General features: G+C 39.9%; 1 protein-coding gene across 1 annotated transcript; it reads right to left on the bottom strand.

Moving 5' to 3' along the window:
- Positions 1–11008: 11008 nt before the first annotated feature.
- On the bottom strand, positions 11009–19863 carry LOC120537681 (mast cell protease 1A-like). The gene is made up of 5 exons (XM_039766786.1): positions 19755–19863; positions 19374–19533; positions 14118–14253; positions 11515–11751; positions 11009–11385 (listed from the first exon to the last, which is right to left on the bottom strand). Exons 1-5 carry the CDS (start codon positions 19804–19806, stop codon positions 11170–11172), a joined length of 801 nt encoding a protein of 266 aa, XP_039622720.1. The 5' UTR covers positions 19807–19863; the 3' UTR covers positions 11009–11169.
- Between the last annotated feature and the right edge of the window lie 285 nt (positions 19864–20148).

Raw genomic sequence — 20148 nt, 5'->3', positions numbered from 1 at the left:
GAAGAGCCATCAAGTAGAATATCAATTTTACTTTTGATATATTCACAGTATGCAGACACCTTGGTATACACGTCACTCCGATGAGGAACTTCACACTCTTCATCGGAAAAAGACACAATTCCTGCAACAATAGGGGTATTGTTCTTTCCTTAACAAACTAGTGGGCCTCCTGAGTCTCAGTCATTCACCTCTATCAGCACATCGCTGCCTGCTCCATGAGAGGCAGTAACTCCCCACCCAGCGACTGAGCAGGTGGTGCTCAAAGTGCTCGCCTGCGCCTGGAAGTCGGATTGTTTTCACTTCATCTGTGATTGTAGCATGGAACTGAAGCTATTTAAATGAAACAAGTCAGGAGGAAATCAGTGTGATATTAGTTAGATAGATAGATAGATAGATAGATAGATAGATAGATAGATAGATAGATAGATAGATAGATAGATAGATAGATAGATAGATAGATAGATAGATAGATAGATAGATAGATAGATAGCCCGTGACCCTATTCGGATTCAGCGGGTTAGAAAATGGATGGATGGATAGATAGATAGATAGATAGATAGATAGATAGATAAAGGCACTATATGATAGATAGATAGATAGATAGATAGATAGATAGATAGATAGATAGATAGACTTTCTCACAATAAAAACTCTCTTGTTCATTTTATACTTGTGTCCGAATCTATCTTTGTCGGGTCTGGGGTTCTGAAGCCCCCACTACAGTTCACAACATAAATAGACAGATAAATTAATATATACACATGCACACCATGGTCTGTACACACACAAGAATGACTAAAAAAGAATAAAAAATTACAAAGAAAGAAAAAAACTAACTTGGCTGTCACAGTCCCAGTGAGGCATTATGTAGGCATATTGCTATTCGCATAAATAAGTGTTTTTTGACACACTTCTGCTGAATAGTTCTTTGGCTGAAAGTCCTCAGTGTCAGTGTGTCAGAGAGAGGATGTGACAGCATTGTTCATAACGGCTCTTGGTTTTATTTTAATTCTCTCCGCCTTTACTACTTCCAGGGGGACTGGAATGAATCCCATAACTGAGCCAGCCCTTTTAATTAACTTTTTGATTTGGTGGGCCTTAGTTGAAGTGGCATTACCAGCCCAGCACACCACAACATAGAGAATCAAACTGGACATTACAGAGTTGTACAAGATGTGCAAAATTATCCCTTCCCACATTAAAGGAATGTAGTCTCCTAAGGAAACTCTGGCATTTCTTATATATGGTCTATAAGACCTGTCTATCCTGTCATTGATGTGGACCCCCAAGAAATTGCAGGAGTGCACCACTTCTATATCTACTCCCTGAACAGCGACCGGGCATAGAGGCTCTTTGGTGTGATGAAAGTAAGGAGTTCCTTGGTTTTGCTGATGTTAAGGTGAAGACAATTCTGTCTGTGCCAAGAAACAAAGTTCTCCTCCTGACTCCTATCCTCTGTTTCATCCCCCTTATTAATACACCACCATAAGTGCAGAATCATCTGAGAAATTCTGCAAGTGGCATTGCCTTTTGTTACATTAATAGCCGGAGGTGTACAGAGTGAGGAGAAAAGGAGACAGAACTGTGGTGCTCCAGTGTTGCTCACATCAATACCAGAAACACAGCACAATCCTGGGACCGAATTATAAAAGCGTGAATACTGAGTCAGAGTGAAATGGAAGGACACAGAGTTTAATTTTAGTTTAAGAAGAACTTTAGTAGTAGCAGCACATGAACACTATGTGTATGAGACTTCATACGGTTGTCTGGACAAGGTGCGCTGCTCTTAGGAATGATTTTGGCAGGGCTGGTAAGTTGAATTTCATAAGAGCTTCAGAGCATTTACAAGTATAATTAGTTTAAATCTAAGAGTGAAATACAAAACCTATTTTCAATAATAGTTTAGAGTCTAAAAGGGCCACCAACATTTTAATTTCTTCCGATAAATCTTCAATTGTCTCACTGAAATACGGAATATCTTCGGCAGAACCAATTTCATCAGCACTAGTAAGCATTTTTCTATTTAATTCTTGTGCTATCGATTCACCAATCAATAACTAGAGGGTGTATTAGAGCCCACCCTCTCAACTTTGACGAGTGAAAGTGACAGTTTAATTTCAGTCGTATTTCATGATGGTTTGGAGGAATGTTATGGACAAAATAAAATAAATAAATAAATAAGCAATAAAAAACATATTTTGTGACACATTTATTTATTTATGCTCTCATTTCATGACAAATTGATTAATTTAGGCTCTCATTTCATGACACATTTATTTATTTATGCTCACATTTCACAGAACTTTTATTCATTTGCCGATTTATTTATTTATTTAATTTTTTTCAAAATATTCCTCTATAGAAATGAGCCACCACCCTTGACATTTCTGTGCATGTAACAACTGCCCATTCTGGTTCTTTACAGGACATCTGCTGACTTCTTAGTCCTCTTTCAGTACATTTTATTGTTCACTTGACCATTATCTGGTTTCCTGATATGCCTGCAAAGGTTTCTGACATTTATGAACCCTTTATGCTATTTCTTTAAAATGAAAGCTATATTACTCTAAAGTGATTCTTCCACAGTGTGCAGGTGTAGGCCAAGCAATCATGAACCTGTAGGGTGCCACTCACTCCATAATAATACTGCTGCTCAGAATACTTGGCTTGAGCTCTACAACCGGTCATTTGGAATTCCTAATTTACAAATGTTAAGTCTTAAGTAAAATATATGGTAGCTTTAATAAAAATATTTTATAAATTGTAAGGTTTCTAAACTCTTTTGGGACTCCCCCAATGGAATGACATGTCAAAGAGTGTCCCAAACTATGATTGTCACGTTTATGGAAGATGGCCTATCGGTTACCAGGGCAACCGCAGACTCCCTTTAATGGATCAGAATATCGCGAAAACAAATCCGAAAAGATTGCAGTCGCACTCTGAGCACCTGCTGTCAATGGGTGATGCAAGGAAGATTATAACTACAGGGAACAGTATTACTTGGCCACTAAGCCGGCCACGAGCCTGCCTGACTGCTGTGTCTGTTTATAAGAGAGTGGCAGATCCCGCGACAATAAATAACCGTGCTGTTCCTGTTTTAATCTGAATAAAGTTGGTTTTTCCTAAAGTACTGAGACTCAGTCTCCTGTTTTGGGGTGCAAGACTCACACTTCACAACTTAATAAGGGTACACATTGGGGAAGAAATTGCTTTAATGCCAACAACAAATACGTCCAGAGGAAGGATTCCATGTTTTCTATAAATTAAACAAACAATCATCCAAAACAGAGGGTAGTTAGGCTACCACTGAGCATCAGATAGGGGTGACTTGATGCAGGAAGAGTATGGTTTGCAGATTCATGCAGATCTGCATTTCAGATAAGGTCACACTGAGCACAGTTCCTGACCAAGTGTCCTTGTGGCCAGAGTGCTGATTTCCAGACACCAGAGTGCTGACTGTTGATGTTTTCAAGAAGATCTTAATCCACATTAACATGCCATTCTGTGGTTTTCATGGTCGGTGCCAACACTGACAAATTAATTTTATTTTGGATTTTTATGTTACTCTTGATAATAATGTTGCTGGTCCCTGTTCCATTTTATATTCTTTATTATGTAATCCTTAACTAAATTCTTTAAATCCCAAACTCATATCACTCTGTCAGGGTTGAGTGCTTACTGCAATTCATCAATTCCCCCTCAACTGCATTTCTTTTTCATTCTCTAACCCCAGGCAGTGAGACAAAGTACCAAAACAGGCAGGAGAAAAAGATGCACATTTATTTATACAGAGATTATATTAAAAATTCCAATCAAATTTAAGCAAAACAAAATTGGGATTGTGACTATAATAGCACCACAACCTAAGTCGCAGTTCATTTGCTATCTGCTAATCATCTCCATATGCTTACTACCAGTTGGCTTTTTGTCTTTGATCCAGCATGCTGTCAGACCAGGGCTACACAATATGGCCTGCCTGAAAATGGCCGCAAAGAGAGTAAGAGAGAGAGCGAGAGAGAGAGGCAGATGTCAATGACAATTTATTTATTGAGCATAATTAAAAGAGCATCAGTAATGCTATAGCCAAAGTGCTTTACATTAAAACACAGAGAAAGAGAGAAACATTGCCGTACCCAACTCATGATAAACCAAGTCAGGATCCCAGATTAGTGCAGACATGCAATGGGTGACACACTAGTTCAGATGGAATGGAGCAATGTGAGGTTTTTTATGGTGGCTGGAGTGCAAATTTTGCCAACAACCCCCAGCTTTTTCCCTGCAGGTTGGAGAGCCTGTTTGCAGGGCTAGATGCTGATTAATGTCATACGCAGGATGGAGCAATTGCAGGTTAAGGGCCTTGCTGAAGGGCCCAACGAAGTAGAGCCACTTTTGGCTTTTTAATGGGATTCAAAATGGCAACCTTCCAATTGCCAGTGCAGATCTTTAGCACCAGAGCCACCACGCCACCCTACATACAATAAACATAAATAAAATAAATAGAAATAAATAAAAAAAGTAAATTAAACACAATATAGACAGCAGTGAGCTGAAGATAAAGAAAGAAGATGACCAAGAGTAGGGAAACCATCAGTAACAGTGAAGGTCACTGAAAGCTAGAGAACAGAAATGAGTCTTCAGTCTCGTTTTTAACAGTTGAATTGAAGGCGACTCCTTAATGTAATGAGGTAAAGAGTTCCACAGACGAGGTGCAGACGTCAAACCAACTCCAAATCAAATTTTAATAATGAGGCCAGTGCAATGCAAGTCCTGTTGGATGTTGGACTTTTTAGATGATGGTTTGGAAGAGCCAGTTGTCTATGAGGGCTACATCTGCAAGAGATGCCAGCTGATCCAGCACCTCGAGCTCAGGGTCGCTGAACTGGAGGAGGAGTTGGCTGACCTGCGTTGTAATAGAGAATTGGCGGACTTGGCCCAGGTGTCCTTTAGAGAAATAGTGTGCACCCCTAAGGTGGCGCGGGAGGAGATTCCAGACCAGACAGGTAGGAATAGGTGGGTCACGGTCGCAAGGCGTAAGGTAAAAGGTGCACACTGTCCGGGGGCATCAACCCCAGAATTAGAAGTGTCTAACCGTTATCATGTCCTGGCGGAGCTGGACGGTGACTCTGATAATTCTGAGGTGGTAGGCAGGGTTGAGGAGCCCCAACGGGCCACCTCAAAACCAGTTCCCAAAAGAGAGAGGTAGTGATAGTTGGGGACTCAATCATTAGGGGGATTGAAGCGCAGGTGTGCTCCAGAGAGAGAGTCTCGTACGGTGTGTTGCCTTCCGGGAGCACAGGTGGGAGACCTCCCTGGAAGGGTGGATAGGCTCTTGGCCAGAGCGGGGGTGGATCCAGTTGTCATTGTCCACGTTGGAACAAATGACATACATAAGGGTAGTCTGTCAGTTCTGCGATCCAAATTCAAAGAGTTAGGTACCAAGCTGAGGAGCAGAACTGACAAGGTAGTCTTCTCCGAAGTTCTGCCTGTGCCACGCCAGTCCAGGTAAGATTGAGGAGATTAGAAGGCTTAACGCGTGGCTCAAATCTTGGTGCAGGGTAGAAGGGTATAGGTTTATGGGGCATTGGGACTCCTTTTGGAACAGATGGGACCTGTTCCGCCGTGACGGGTTACATCTGAACCGGAGGGGCACCAATGTATTGGGGAGGCGTATGTGTAGGCTAGTCGAGGATTGTTTAAACTAGGGAATGGGGGGGCAGGGAGTTTAGGACAGGCCAGATTTAGATCTATACATGGAAGAACAAACAATGGTGTAGAAATAAAAATGCATAGTAATGTAAATTTTAAGCAAACACGTAAAGATAGAAGGATTAACACATTAAAAATAGCTTGCCTTAATGCTAGAAGTATCAAAAATAAGGTAAGTGAGTTGGAGTTGTATGTAGCAGAGCACAATTATGATATTATAGCAATAACGGAAACCTGGCTAAATAACAAAGATGGGGATGAGTGTAACATAGAGGGATACACATTTTTAGGAAGGATAGACAGAACAGAAAAGGAGGTGGGGTTGCTGTTTATGCCAAACAGGAATTAAATGTAAGTCATCTTCAGTTGGATGATGAGCCCCATCTTAGTGAGGACATGTGGCTTCGCCTGGAAAATATTAGGGAAAAGGTCTCATTTTAGGAGTGTGTTATAGACCACCCAATTCAGACAGTAATTTCAACACACATCTTTTAGTAATATCAAAAGGCAAGTTTACAGGGGATATTATAGTCATGGGGGACTTTAATTATCCAAATATTAACTGGGATAACCTTACAGATGGAGGAGCACAAGAGCAGGAGTTTTTAGAAGTAATCGGCGACTGTTTTTTAACACAGCATGTTAAAGCACCAACAAGGGGTGAAGCCTATCTGGATTTAGTATTCTGTAATAATCAGGATAGAATTGAGGGTGTAGAGGTGATTGAACCACTAGGGTCAAGTGACCATAATGTAATACAATTCTCAGTATTTTGTAAGAGTACAGATGCAAAGACTAAAATTGTTAAGTTGAACTTTAGTAGGGCTAATTTTGAGCAGATGCGACAAAGTCTAAGTAGGATAGACTGGGATAAGCTTTTAAATGTGGAGACAGTCGAGGAGCAGTGGAACAGGTTTAAAATGTTTTACATGTAATGCAGGACAGATACATACCTAAATTTGGAAGTAATAGGAAACTAAAAAAAACTCCACGATGGATTAATAAAGATTTAAAAAGAAGTTGCAAAGGAAAAACTGCTGTATAAGGCATATAAGACTAATGACTGCAAAGAGAACCGTAGCGTATGAGAAATGAGGGCAACCATTAAGAAGGATATCAGAGAGGCTAAAAGACAGTTGGAGAGGAATATAGCAGATAAGGCGAAAGAAGACCCCAAGAGATTCTTTCAGTATTTTAGTAGTAAAAGAACAGTTAAGGAGGAGGTCAAGTTCATCAGGAATAGTAAAGGGAATTAAAAGATACAGACAATGAAATAGCAGATGCCCTAAACTTACATTTTTCTGAGGTGTTTACAAGTGAGCAAGTGGATAACCTGCCAGAGGTAAACAACTACTAAGGAGGTACTGAGGGATTTGGAAATTGTAGAGGGAGAAGTGCTGCTCAGATTAAATAAGATGAAATCAAACAAATCACCAGGCCCAGATAATATTTATCCTCGTGTTCTTAAGGAGGCTAGTGAGTACATATATAAACCCTTGACACATATTTTTAGGAAGTCACTGTGCACTGGAGAGATTCCAAAGGACTGGAAAATGGCAAATATCATCCCATTATATAAAAAGGGTGACAGGGCAGATCCAAGCAACTATAGGCCAGTAAGCTTAACAAGCATCACAGGAAAATTAATGGAAGGAATTATTAAGGATAAGATTGAGCAACACATGACAAGGACAGGAGTTATTCTGAACAGTCAGCATGGGTTCAGAAGGGGGAGGTCGTGTTTTACTAACATGTTGGAATTCTATGAGGAGGCAACAAAAGGATACGATCAAAGTGGAGCTTATGATATTATTTATCTGGACTTTCAGAAAGCATTTGATAAGGTGCCACATGAGAGGTTGGGCATCAAGTTAAAAGAAGTGGGAATTCAGGGTGATGTTTTTAGATGGGTGCAGAATTGGCTCAGACACAGGAAGCAGAGGGTGATGGTGCGAGGAACCTCATCAGAACTGGCGATGTTAAGAGTGGTGTTCCACAGGGGTCAGTGCTAGGGCCGCTGCTATTTTTAATATATATAAATGATTTAGATAGGAATATAAGTAACAAGCTGGTTAAGTTTGCAGATGATACCAAGATAGGTGGATTAGCAGATAATTTGGAATCCGTTATATCATTACAGAAGGACTTGGATAGCATACAGGCTTGGGCAGATTTGTGGCAGATGAAATTTAATGTCAGTAAATGTAAAGTATTACACATAGGAAGTAAAAATATTAGGTTTGAATACACAATGGGCGGTCGAAAAATCGAGAGTACACCTTATGAGAAGGATTTAGGAGTCATAGTGGACTCCAAGCTATCAACTTCCAAACAGTGTTCAGAAGCCATTAAGAAGGCTAACAGAATGTTAGGTTATATAGCACGATCTGTGGAGTACAAGTCCAAGGAGGTTATGCTCAACCTTTATAATGCACTGGTGAGGCCTCATCTTGAGTACTGTGTGCAGTTTTGGTCTCCAGGCTACAAAAAGGACATAGCAGCACTAGAAAAGGTCCAGAGAAGAGCGACTAGGCTGATTCCAGGTCTACAGGGGTTGAATTATGAGGAAAGATTAAAAGAGCTGGCCTTTACAGTTTAAGCAAAAGAAGATTAAGAGGTGACATGATTGAAGTGTTTAAAATTATGAAGGGAATTAGTACAGTGGATCGAGACTTGTATTTTAAAATGAGCTCATCAAGAACACGGGGACACAGTTGGAAACTTGTTAAGGGTAAATTTCGCACAAACATTAGGAAGTTTTTCTTTACACAAAGAACGATAGACACTTGGAATAAGTTACCAAGTAGTGTGGTAGACAGTAAGACGTTAGGGACTTTCAAAACTCGACTTGATGTTTTCTTGGAGGAAGCAAGTGGATAGGACTGGCGAGCTTTGTTGGGCTGAATGGCCTGTTCTCGTCTAGATTGTTCTAATTCTAATTCTAATTCTAACAGGTGCGCCAATCTTCTTCACTGTTGTCCCATGGCTCCCAGCCAGGCTCTGAATCCGATCCCTGGCTCAGGTCCTAGCTGCCCATGGCTCCAATAGGCTTCCCCATCTGAGCCTAGCCAACTCCCAATGCCTTCCCAAACTTACATGGCGAGCTGCATCATCCAGCACCACATTACTTTGGCTCCCTCAACAGCTCAGTCAAAGTGATTCACTTCAACAGCCCAAAACATCAGCCACACTCTCTCTCCTCACGGTTGGCCGCTTCATCTCTCTTGCTCACTCTCACTGGCACTCTCCAGTCTTTCTGCATGCTTCTCTCCCGTTTTTAACCTCCATTCTTTGTTTCCTTTTTCTTTCATTTTTTGCTTCCCCTTCTATCCTGTGCTGGCTCCTTTTAACTCTACTCCATAATTGGGTACGGGTGTGAGGAGCCAAGGTGCCTGACTGAGCCATCCACCTCCGCACGTATATGTGGCACAGTGAGGCAGTTTCCCAATTAACCGCTGAGCAAATACACTATCACACACTCCCGCACCCAAAAGGAGCCTGCACCTTCTAAGGGAGTGATTATTTCTTTAAAATTGGCCACTAGTTGCGAGCCATGGATCCACTATACCCAGGGCCAGATTTAGATGAAAAGAGGCCCTAGGCTATTCCACTTATGAGGCCCTTTCACCTCCCAATTTTAAGTTTGTTCAAATTGCTAACAATTTGAATGTAGGCCCCTCTTGATCTTGAGGCCCTAGGCCGAAGCCTAGTTAGCCTATAGGAAAATCCGGCCCTGACTATACCACATACAGAGAGTTGTAACTATAGGTTATTTTATTATCAACATGTATGATATTAATGTAACCAGCAATGGTGTAGTGCAGTGGCATTTTGATCTGTCTAATTTGCCTTTGCAATTCTCATACGTTTGACCACTTATTGCCGACGATGATTAGCCTTTTCCGCATTCTCATTTGCTCTTGCCATTATTCTCTTTCGCTCAGTGTCGGCTTGTCTTTGTTGTATAGTCTGTTCTTTTGCTCTCACTTGCTCGAGCAATTCTCTTTCGCTCTGCATCAGCCTGTCATAAATGCTGAGTGCACTGAAATTTTAGAAATTGTTAACACTTCTTTTTTATAATAAGCTGGATAATAATACCATTACAATATCTACTGTCAATAACCCCACAGGGAATACAATGAGGCCCACCTTTATTGTGTCACAGAAAAACCAAGATAATGAAAGATGGCATCATATTACATGCCTTGGAATAACTTAATATAATTGTGTAATATAATAATACTAGTAATGGCGCACTGTACGATAATGTGCAGTGAGTTCACTTGACATTCCTAGTTTTCATCCTCTTTTTCTGTACATTTAACATTCGTCAGCTCAGAGGTTGATGCGTTTGCTGCTTCCTCTTCTTTTCTCCACCCTTTTGGTCGGCTTCTTCTCTTCTTTTGTCGGCATCTTTTAACTTTAAAACTGATTAAGTCACTTTTTCTGTTTTAGTTACTTAGTATGTTTTCCTTAATTTTTCACTTAAGCTGGCAATTAAGTCTTCAATCTGTTTTAAGAATGATTTAAGATATGAAGTGGTAGGTGAAGTGAAGGTGAAGGTGGTAGTGATGATCCCCTCTAGCTATCTGCCTCAAGAATGAGATGTGGAGAAGTAATAATTCCAGCTGCTTTCAGATGGGCACACATTCAAAGCTCAACTCTTGAGATTGCACTTTGATGTACTTCTGGAGTGGGCAAATGAATGTTGCTGCTACTGCTAGGGCAGAATCTAGGCCCACCACAAACCTGAATTAGCTTAAATAGATTCTAAATGTTGTGTTATTTTTCCCCTAACTCTTTCTTTTGTAGTACAGTGTTGACTTTCTTTGGTGACTCACTGGTCCTATAATGGACAGACTCTGGTTGATGTAGTACTAGGCCATATACTCTTTTGAATTGAGCATGCTGTTATTGTTTCCTTCTTTTCACCTCCACCCCCAAACTTTAATGCCTGCTCGTTTCTTTAAACAACCAGCTTTCTGCCATTTTAACATCATGGTACACCTTTCCTCACAATAAAAGTGGAAAATTCCATTCCACAAATATATCTTCTATTCATAAATTGACCCTGAACCTTTGCCAGTCATCAGAACCCCTTCTGTTTCAAAAACCTTAAACCAATATTAGTTGGTTAATAAGTGAACATCATAATCAGATGTAGACAGCAGCAAAATGAAGCACCATGTTACGATTATGAATGCTATGGTTTAGTGTGTGTGGCCTTTAAATCAGATAAGTAACAGTTACAGGTTTTTGGTCCATAACAATCTGAAGTTCTAAGAACAAGTCATACTCTTCCTTCATTGCATCATGACTTTATTAAAGCAGGTAAGCGGTTACATGGGTTGTTGGTTCTGGTTAAGGGGACAAATGTAAAGTCACCCATTACTCAATGTGTCAGTGAGCTCTGTGCTAGCATTTGATTTCAATTTATGATTGATGGTCATAACTTCCGCTGGCTTAATACAGCAATGGTCTCCTCACTCTGCCTCTAGAAGAGCCATCAAGCAGAATATTCATTTTACTTTCGATCCATTCACGGTATGCAGACACTTTGGCATACACATTACTCCGATGACGATCTTCACACTTCCTGGTATTGGAATAAGACACAATTCCGGCAACAGTAGGGATGTTGTTCCTTCCTTGACAAACTAGTGGGCCTCCTGAGTCTCCCTGAAATAAAAATGACTGACTATAATTTGTCTGCATATTGAAAAGAAATATGCATTGTGGAGAATTATATTAAAGGAGATCAATTTTTGTTATCAGGTCTTTGTAAAAAGAAAAATGTTCTTTACTCACGTTACATGTACCCTTCTTGTCAGTGCCCCTTGCACAGATCTGTAAAGCAGGATTGGCCGAGTCACAGTGTCTCTGGAGCGTCACATTCACCTCTCTCAGCACATTGCTGCCTGCTCCATCAGTGACAGTAAGTCCCCACCCAGCGACTGAGCAGGTGGTGCCAGGCTCAAAGTGCTCACCTGCACCTGGAAGTCGGATTGTATTCACTTCATCTGTGATAATAGCATGGGACTGAAGCTATTTAAATGAAACAAGTCAGGAGAAAATCAGTGAGATATTAAATAGATAGACCCCATTTTTTCCCAAGAAGAAATTTGCCTTTTACAGAAGCCCTTTAATATAAATAAATACGTTGTGAGGGACAACTGGCCTCCTTAACTGGCCAGAACACCTTCAGCTGGGAAGAACCAGGTGAGATGGCATAAACAGGAAATTTTTTGCCCCAGACCACCAGAAGTTTTACCTGGCTTTACCCAGAAGTGCTCCAAGATCAAATCATTGGGACACCAGAAGTACTTTTTAGTTTTATTTAAAAGGTGCTGCCTGCCTCAGCTTGGGGAACCAGAGTCTGAAGGAAGGAAACAAAGCTTGCCGGAAGGGGGGAAAGAGGCAGTGACCAGTGATGGAGAGAGAAAGAAAGAGAAGAAAACTGAAGACAAGTATTGGTATGTTCCATTGTGTTTTACACTGTGCTTGTACTTGTGGCTGTGGTGTGGGAAATTCATACAAAGTAAGACTTTCCCACAAGAAAAACTCTCTTGTTCATTTTATACCCCCCACTACAGTTCACAACATAAATTGACAGATAAATTAATGTATACACACACACACACTATGGTCTGAAAGTCCTAAGTGTCAGTGTGTTAGAGAGAGGATGTGACAGCATTGTTCATAACGGCACTTAGTTTTATTTTAAGTCTCTCCTCCTCTACTACTTCCAGGGGGTCTGGAGTGAATCCCATAACTGAGCCAGCCCTTTTAATTAACGTTTTGATACAGTGGGCCTTACTTGAATTGACATTACCAGCCCAGCACACCACAACATAAAGAATCACACTGGCCATCACAGAGTTGTACAAGATGTGCAGGATGTCACTTCCCTACATTAAAGGAATGTAGTCTCCTAAGGAAACTCTGGCATTTCTTATATATGGTCTATAAGACCTGTCTATCCTATCATTGATGTGGACCCCCAAGAAATTGCAGGAGTGCACCACTTCTACAGTACAGGCCAAAAGTTTGGAGGTGTCCTCATTCAATGTGTTTTCTTTATTTTCATGACCATTTACAGCACTCCATCACTCTCCTTCTTGGTCAAATAGCCCTTACACAGCCTGGAGGTGTGTTTGGGGTCATTGTCCTGTTGAAAAATAAATGATCGTCCAACTAACCTGACTTCTGCAGAACACAACTGCTGGTCCCAACCCCATTGATAAAGCAAGAAATTCCACTAAATAACCCTGATAAGGCACATCTGTAAAGTGAAAACCATTTCACGTGAGACTACCTATTGAAGCTCATCGAGACAATGCCAAGAGTGTGCAAAGCAGTAATCAGAGTAAAGGGTGGTTATTTTGAATAAACTAGAATATAAAACATGTTTTCAGTTATTTCACCTTTTTTTGTTAAGCACATAACTCCACATGTGTTCATTCATAGTTTTGATGCCTTCAGTGAGAATCTACCAATGTAAATGGTCATGAAAATAATGAAAACACATTGAATGAGGAAGTGTGTCCAAACTTCTGGCCTGTACTGTATATCTGCTCCCTGAACAGTGACCGGACATAGAGGCTCTTTGGTGTGATGAAAGTCAATAAGCAGTTCCTTGGTTTTGCTGATGTTAAGGTGAAGATAATTCTCTCTGCGCCAAGAAACAAAGTTCTCCACCTGACTCCTATTCTCTGTCTCCTCCCTCTTATTAATACACCCCCATAAATGCAGAATCATCTGAAAAAGTCTGCAAGTGGCATTGCCTTGTGTTACATTTATAGCCAGAGTGAGGAGAAAAGGAGACATAAGTGTTCCTTCTGGTGCTCCAGTGTTGCTCACATCAATATCAGAAACATATCACAATCCTGGGACCGAATTATAAAAGTGTGAATACTGGAGAGGACACAGTGTTTACTTTTACTTTAAGAAGAACTTTAGTAGTAGCAACACATGGACACCATCTGTATGGGGACTTCATACGGTTGTTGGGACAAGTGAAGGCCTGGCTTTGCTGTGTCAAAAACGCCTACATACGGAGATGATGTTAAGAAGGTCAGTTTGAGAAGTCCTTCTCTTTCCTCAATTTAATTATATTCTTTAACAAGAGAAGTAAGAGGGTTTCTTTTCATTGTTAATTGCTTACATTCAGCACACCATTTGTTCTGTTAAGTCTTATCAAGTGGCTTTGATGGGAATCTCCAAATGTTTGTGCTTGGGGTCAAACCCAGCATGAATCAGAGAACATCATGTGCTATTAAGGTGGGAAAAGTAAAAATTGGGTATTTATAATCAGGTATCTGAAAGGCCAGAAAGCATGAATTACATTCGAAACTGTAGAATTAGGGTTAGATTAGATTAGGGTTAGGTTTAGCGCCCAATGTGACACTCACCTTCAGCAGCATGATGTCATTATGAAGGAAAGTCTCGTCATATTCTTCATGAGAGATCATTTCCTGCACTGGTATTACCTGCTGGGAATTCTCATTTTGTGTACGATCGTGAGCCCCCAGAATCACAGTGATGTTACTGTTAACAAGAAAATCAGCAGATTAGTCAGGAATGAGAGTAGGATCAGTGACAGAACTTTCAGTAGCCAAGTGACTGTTTCTTACGGTTCCCAATTGAGCAGTTATAAGGAGACAATCTAAAAGTGATACAGATGGAAGCAGGACATTGAAACAAACAAAGACAAACAAGGAATGGGTGACATTAAAAAAAATTCCCACATAGTACACTGTTCTTAGGAATGATTTTAGCAGGGCTAGTAAGTTGAACTTCATAAGAGCTTCAGAGCATTTACATATATAATTAGTTCAAATATAGTGAAATACAAAACAGCATTTACATACATAAGCAGGGCTGTCATGTGGGATGAGCCATAAAGATGAACGCTTTGGGCAGCACTTTAATCGAGGCAACATTTTATGTGCAACTGCTTTTTTAACAATACAAAAAGTTTGGTATGAATCCTAATAATTACATACACACTTAGTACCTTACTTATATACAGTAGTACCCTTAAAAATGGTGAGAAATACTTCCATTTCAAAACTTTCAAATTTTGAATAGCATAGTTCGCAGCATCTTGAGTGTTGTTTCATGAAAAAGTTGTTGAGATAAAAAGAAATAGGAGGGTAAGCTTGGACAGATCAGACAGCTAGGGGTTTCAAGTTCAGGAGGGAGATGCTAATGTGCTGAGGTGAAAAATGGAATATAGCAGTACACCATACCAGTGTCTAACGGCCTACTTCAAGCTCTGATCTTTAGTAAAAAAAAACGCAGAGATGAGGTCCCTAATATAATGACTCTGCCCCATTGTTTGAAAGACACTGACAGTTTCTTTCGTGATGTATTATTTTGGACTGTCATGGGTCCCTCCCAATTCTGAGATTTCTTACAATATAAAACTTTCTCTAAGAATTCTATCAAACTTCTGATTAGGCATTTTGTATATAAAATAAACTTTTCTAACTGTTAGATTAATTTGTTTTTTATGAAAAGTTCGTTGTAGCTGGAACCCAGGAACCGCAACGTCAAGAGTAAGACACCACAAAAAGAAGACAGAAAAGCTGGTAGGTAAGTGACTCTACATTTTCAAACAATTCTAATCATTTTGGCTGGGAATTGTGTTTGGGTCTTGACACTTAAAGTAGAAGAAGATCGCATAGCAGAGAAAGAACAAAAAATGAATATTCCAATCAACTTGAGTGCAATGGTAGAATGAAAACATATAACCGGATATTCAGCCATTAAATAATAAACAGAGGTGGGTAGAGTAGCCAAAAAATTACTCAAGTAAATGTAAAAAAGTATCTGGTAAAAGACTACTGAGTAACTGTTTGAACATAATAAATGATTTATTTTTTAGAAATGTAATAAGACAGACAAAAATACAAAATAATGTTCAAATTCTGCTATTTCCAAATAATAAAATGAAAAAATGAGTAAAAGTAAATAATATCTTTACAAAATAAAGGTGCACAAATAACGCAAAGTTCCAAGTCTCAGATTTTCACAACAAAGCTTTTGAAGCCGATACCTACAGTAGGTAACATGTATGTTTGAACAGTGCAAACTATTTACAGTGACAAGATATACTGTACACTGACTTTGTGTGTACCGGGTCCGTGGCTTCAAAAAAAAAAAAAACAACAAAAAAACATATATCGCTCTCCGTGGGCGCAATTGCACAACTGCGGGGAGTTAATGAGGTAGTTGGAGCGAGTCGCACCTGCATGTGCGGGTATAATCATTCTCAATTGCTTTATTGGCATTCTGCGGTGTGTGATTAAGGCCCACCGAGACGGGAGTGTATATATACTGGTCAGAACAAAAAAAGAAGGGGAATCAAAGAAAAGGAGAAAAGAAAAGAATTTAAAAAGACTTGAAAGGCAGGCTTGGGAACGACGATCTGGCCACCTGGAGTGAGGTAGCAGTGCGAGCTAGGGCCCATGAAAAAGTGTTAGCTGTGGTGCTCTAGGGGCTAGCTCACCCCACTGAACATTCGGGTGGAGTGTCGCAAGCAAGCAAAGCAGGTGCCCTCCCTAGGCTTCCGAGGTGCATCAGCGTGAACGCAAAGGAAGAAGGCAGTCTGGCTGTGATGCATGGAGGCAACCAAGACGGAGATCGGCTTAAAGGAGCTCGTGGCTGCTGAGTCTCCGCCGGCTACGCGAGCAATGGGTGAGGCCAGGAGAATGAGAAGGAAGTGGGCTGAGATCAGGAGGAATTAGTCTGCATTTTAACCTCAGATTTTTAACGGATTTATTTATTTTTTTTATCCTTACTTTCACAATGATATTTATGGATTTATATATGTACTGTTTTTTCAGAACACTACACCTTCGACACTTTTCGTGATTTTACTTTTGTTTTGACTGTTTTTTAATAAAAGCACTTGAGCACTTTTTCCACCATCCTCTGGCTTCATCAGTGAATTATCCTCATATGTCAGCTCATCTCGGTCATAACTATCGACGGTGTGGGTTCAGCAGACTCCCATGTGAGAAGAGGGAGTCTGTAGAGGACCGGCATCATCACACACTTGTCCTCCAAATAGCCCAACTGATAGAAAACATTAGAACAAGGCAGCTTGTGAACGTACAAGAAGTCTCACTTTACCATGTAACTGCATGGCTATGTTTGGTGAAACAGAGTCAAGTGATTATTGTTGCTATGTCTGATTGGTGAAGCAGTCATGCAGTAGATCCACTGGCGACTTCTGTCTGAAAAAAATATAGTGTGATGTGTACATGAAAAAAAGTAACGAGTTAAGTGTTGCCCAATGTAACGGAGTAAGGGTAGCGTTTCTTCTTCACAAATGTACTCAAGTAAAAGTAAAAAGAATGGTGCACTAAAACTACTCTTAGAAATACAATTATTTTAAAAAGTTACTCAAGTAAATGTAATGGAGTAAATGTAACTCGTTACTAGATAGATAGATAGATAGATAGATAGATAGATAGATAGATAGATAGATAGATAGATAGATAGATAGATAGATAGATAGATAGATAGATAGATACTTTATTAATCCCAAGGGGAAATTCACAAAAAAAAAATCTGTAGGTTCTGACATTTTACACCAGTACAGCCAGTTCGTCAGATCTTATTTGGTAGTGAGTTCACTTTTCCCAGGATCACAGAAGGCACCGACGGTTTATAACACCATTTTCTCTCAAATTGCCTGGCTTTTATCTTATCTTTTATCTTTGCGCCGGCTCGGCTGCCCTGATATCGTCTTCTTACCTCGTCAGGTAAATAAGGAACCACCCCGGCAAGAGCTACTGCCCACCTCTTATAATAAAGTACTTTCATTACTGTGACAAAGAGCTCCATTAATACCAAAAAATAAAAAAGCAGCTAAATTAAATAAATGCCTATTACAATACAAATCAGTTGGCCATGTATTAAGTAATAATGAAGCAGTAAATTATCCTGAGGAATTTCTTAACACTCTCAGTCACTCAAGAGCTATAATACTTTTGCAGAATTCAAACCGTCCAAATCTTTGTAACAGTACAAGAGATAAAAGTGTTTCATTCAGATTTGACTGAAGCTACCATTTATACCAGATGTGCTACAGGAGATCCTTCTGCCCATTCATATCAGGATCATCATTCATGGCGGAAACATCGTTATTATGTGCTGGTGAGTTTCAAATCATTCCCTCACACAGTAGACATGTTAAAAACTTACATTGATCCTAATTACCACATGACATAGCATGTTGGCCCTCAGAATCCCCATTTCATTCTCTAGAATGAGGGATATGTAGAGCCCATCCAAGAAGTGAAGGAGCCGGTCTGCGTTGATTGGCGCAATTGTGAATTACCGCATGTTCAGCAGTAGCAGCACAACTGCTTCCAGCTCCGTTGTCAACACTACGCACTGGGTGGAAACTGAGCATCCATATATGCTTGTGTGTAATTACTGCACTCCCACGACATGTACCTATGATACAAGATTGAGAACACATGCTTCATTTTGCTTCAATCCAACCTGTTCTAAGAGTATGTGACTACAATGTCAGGCAATTTTATGACTGCCAGTGACCTTGTGTGACTGGCCTTGATCTTTCATGCATAACCGAAGAAAGTTTAAAGTGATTTGATTGAAACACTAATGCAATGCTGGGAAGTAGCAAGGTGAGTGAGAGGTCTGCAAGTCAGACTAACAAATGTACAAACTGTCTTCATGAGTTGCCAGAATGAGACAATAAACACATCAACATAATGACAAAACGTCTTTAACAGTGAAATATGCGTAGACACAAGGGCAGTTTGTACAAACACAATGGGAACTGCTGATGTGTCTGAGGAGATGAGGTACTGATTTCACAACTGCATTAAGAGCAGGGAGACTGACATTTCAAATGTTTAAACTGCATCAAAGTAATCGAGAAACATTGTAAACTGATTTGATGTGGACCGCTAAAACACCCGAAGAAGGAGGTGAATTCTACTTTTAAAGTATGTCGATACAAAAACTTAAAAAAATTAATTAAACAAAAAATAGTTTTCTCCATCTGCATATTTTACAACATGAATTTTGAAAAGTTTTAAATGCAGCAGGGGAAAGAATTATGAAGAATTATGAATTTTCATCATTGATTACATTTTGTAGCACACAGCATGCAACAGTAAATTTTGCAGTGGTGGCTGACATTTCAATTTTCTACATGTTGGAAATGCAGGTTAGGCAGCAACGTTCAAAAATGTTGAATAAGAGCATTAGGAGGGGATTTGTGAAGGTAAAGCCAGGAGAAAGGCATTGATTCAGACCTGGGTACCAACCCTGAATGGCACTGCTTTCAGCAGAAATAGGGGGTCTTTAATGTTCAAAAACAAAGAAACATTTTATGAGTTACTTTTTCTAAAAGTAGTTTTGGAGTTAAAACAACATTGGTCCTTGCAGTGTAGCTATTCATGAAAAGTCAAGAAAGGACAAAAGTGTGACACTCACACTAATGAAATAATTAAAAATGTAAGCACATAACGCCTACTGCCATCGTCAGTGGTGCTTTTAGTGTTAAATCATTTTATTCAATTCTTAACTTTCAGTCTCATAGAGTATTATAAATTTGTTCCCTTCCTATATTGTAGTGTCACGGCACATATACTGTACCTACATTAGTAAAAAAAACGTACCTTCCTTTGCAGTGTGCTGCTGAAAGGACAACATTTGGAAGAATGAGGGCCCCTCCACACATGTACTTGTGTATGTCTTCACTTATATCCAAAAATGCCATGTAAGGTCGACTGTTGGGTGATGCTTCTCTCCCATCAATTATTTTGTCTCCAGAGACACCTGACAGGAAAAATGGTAGACAAATGAGCATGTATAAGACCCTGTGACCAATGTGGCCAAATAAATGCTCTGCAGGGGAAGAAAATGAAAAACAGACATTTATCAGACCAATTTTAATTATTGTTTTTAGATGGTATCCATCCTAAAATCAAACCTCTCTTGGGTTACCTTAAAAGAACAGAAAGGTGCCAATGCACAACAACATATTAAATTTAGTTTACCTGCCAGTCCGAGGAGGACGACGGTGATGACAGCCCAGCCCACTCCTAGCATGGCTCCACTTGTGATTACCTCTGCAAAGCTGACTTCTCAGTTCTCAGTTTTATAGGAGGCGATGTGAGGACTGGGTTGGTTGTTTGCAGTTTGAATCTGACCACAAACCACACATGCTGTCACAGCACATTGGGTGAGGAGAAGACATCAAATTTTGTTTTCTTACTAATTTACTAGCAGTTAATTTTTGTCATTTTCAGAGTCATTAACAATGAAAACTGGAGTGAACCAAGAGACCCTGAGTGGTCCCGTATGTACAAGAAAAGGCTATACTGAAGGCTTAATGTAGCCACGCAGATTTAAAAATAAGGATTTATCTGCTGATAAACACGGACACATATT

This window comes from Polypterus senegalus, chromosome 10 (assembly GCF_016835505.1).
Source record: "Polypterus senegalus isolate Bchr_013 chromosome 10, ASM1683550v1, whole genome shotgun sequence".
Taxonomy (NCBI): domain Eukaryota; kingdom Metazoa; phylum Chordata; class Cladistia; order Polypteriformes; family Polypteridae; genus Polypterus; species Polypterus senegalus.
The sequence above is the reverse complement of the archived record's forward strand: the minus strand, read 5'-3'. Positions and strand labels throughout refer to the sequence as shown.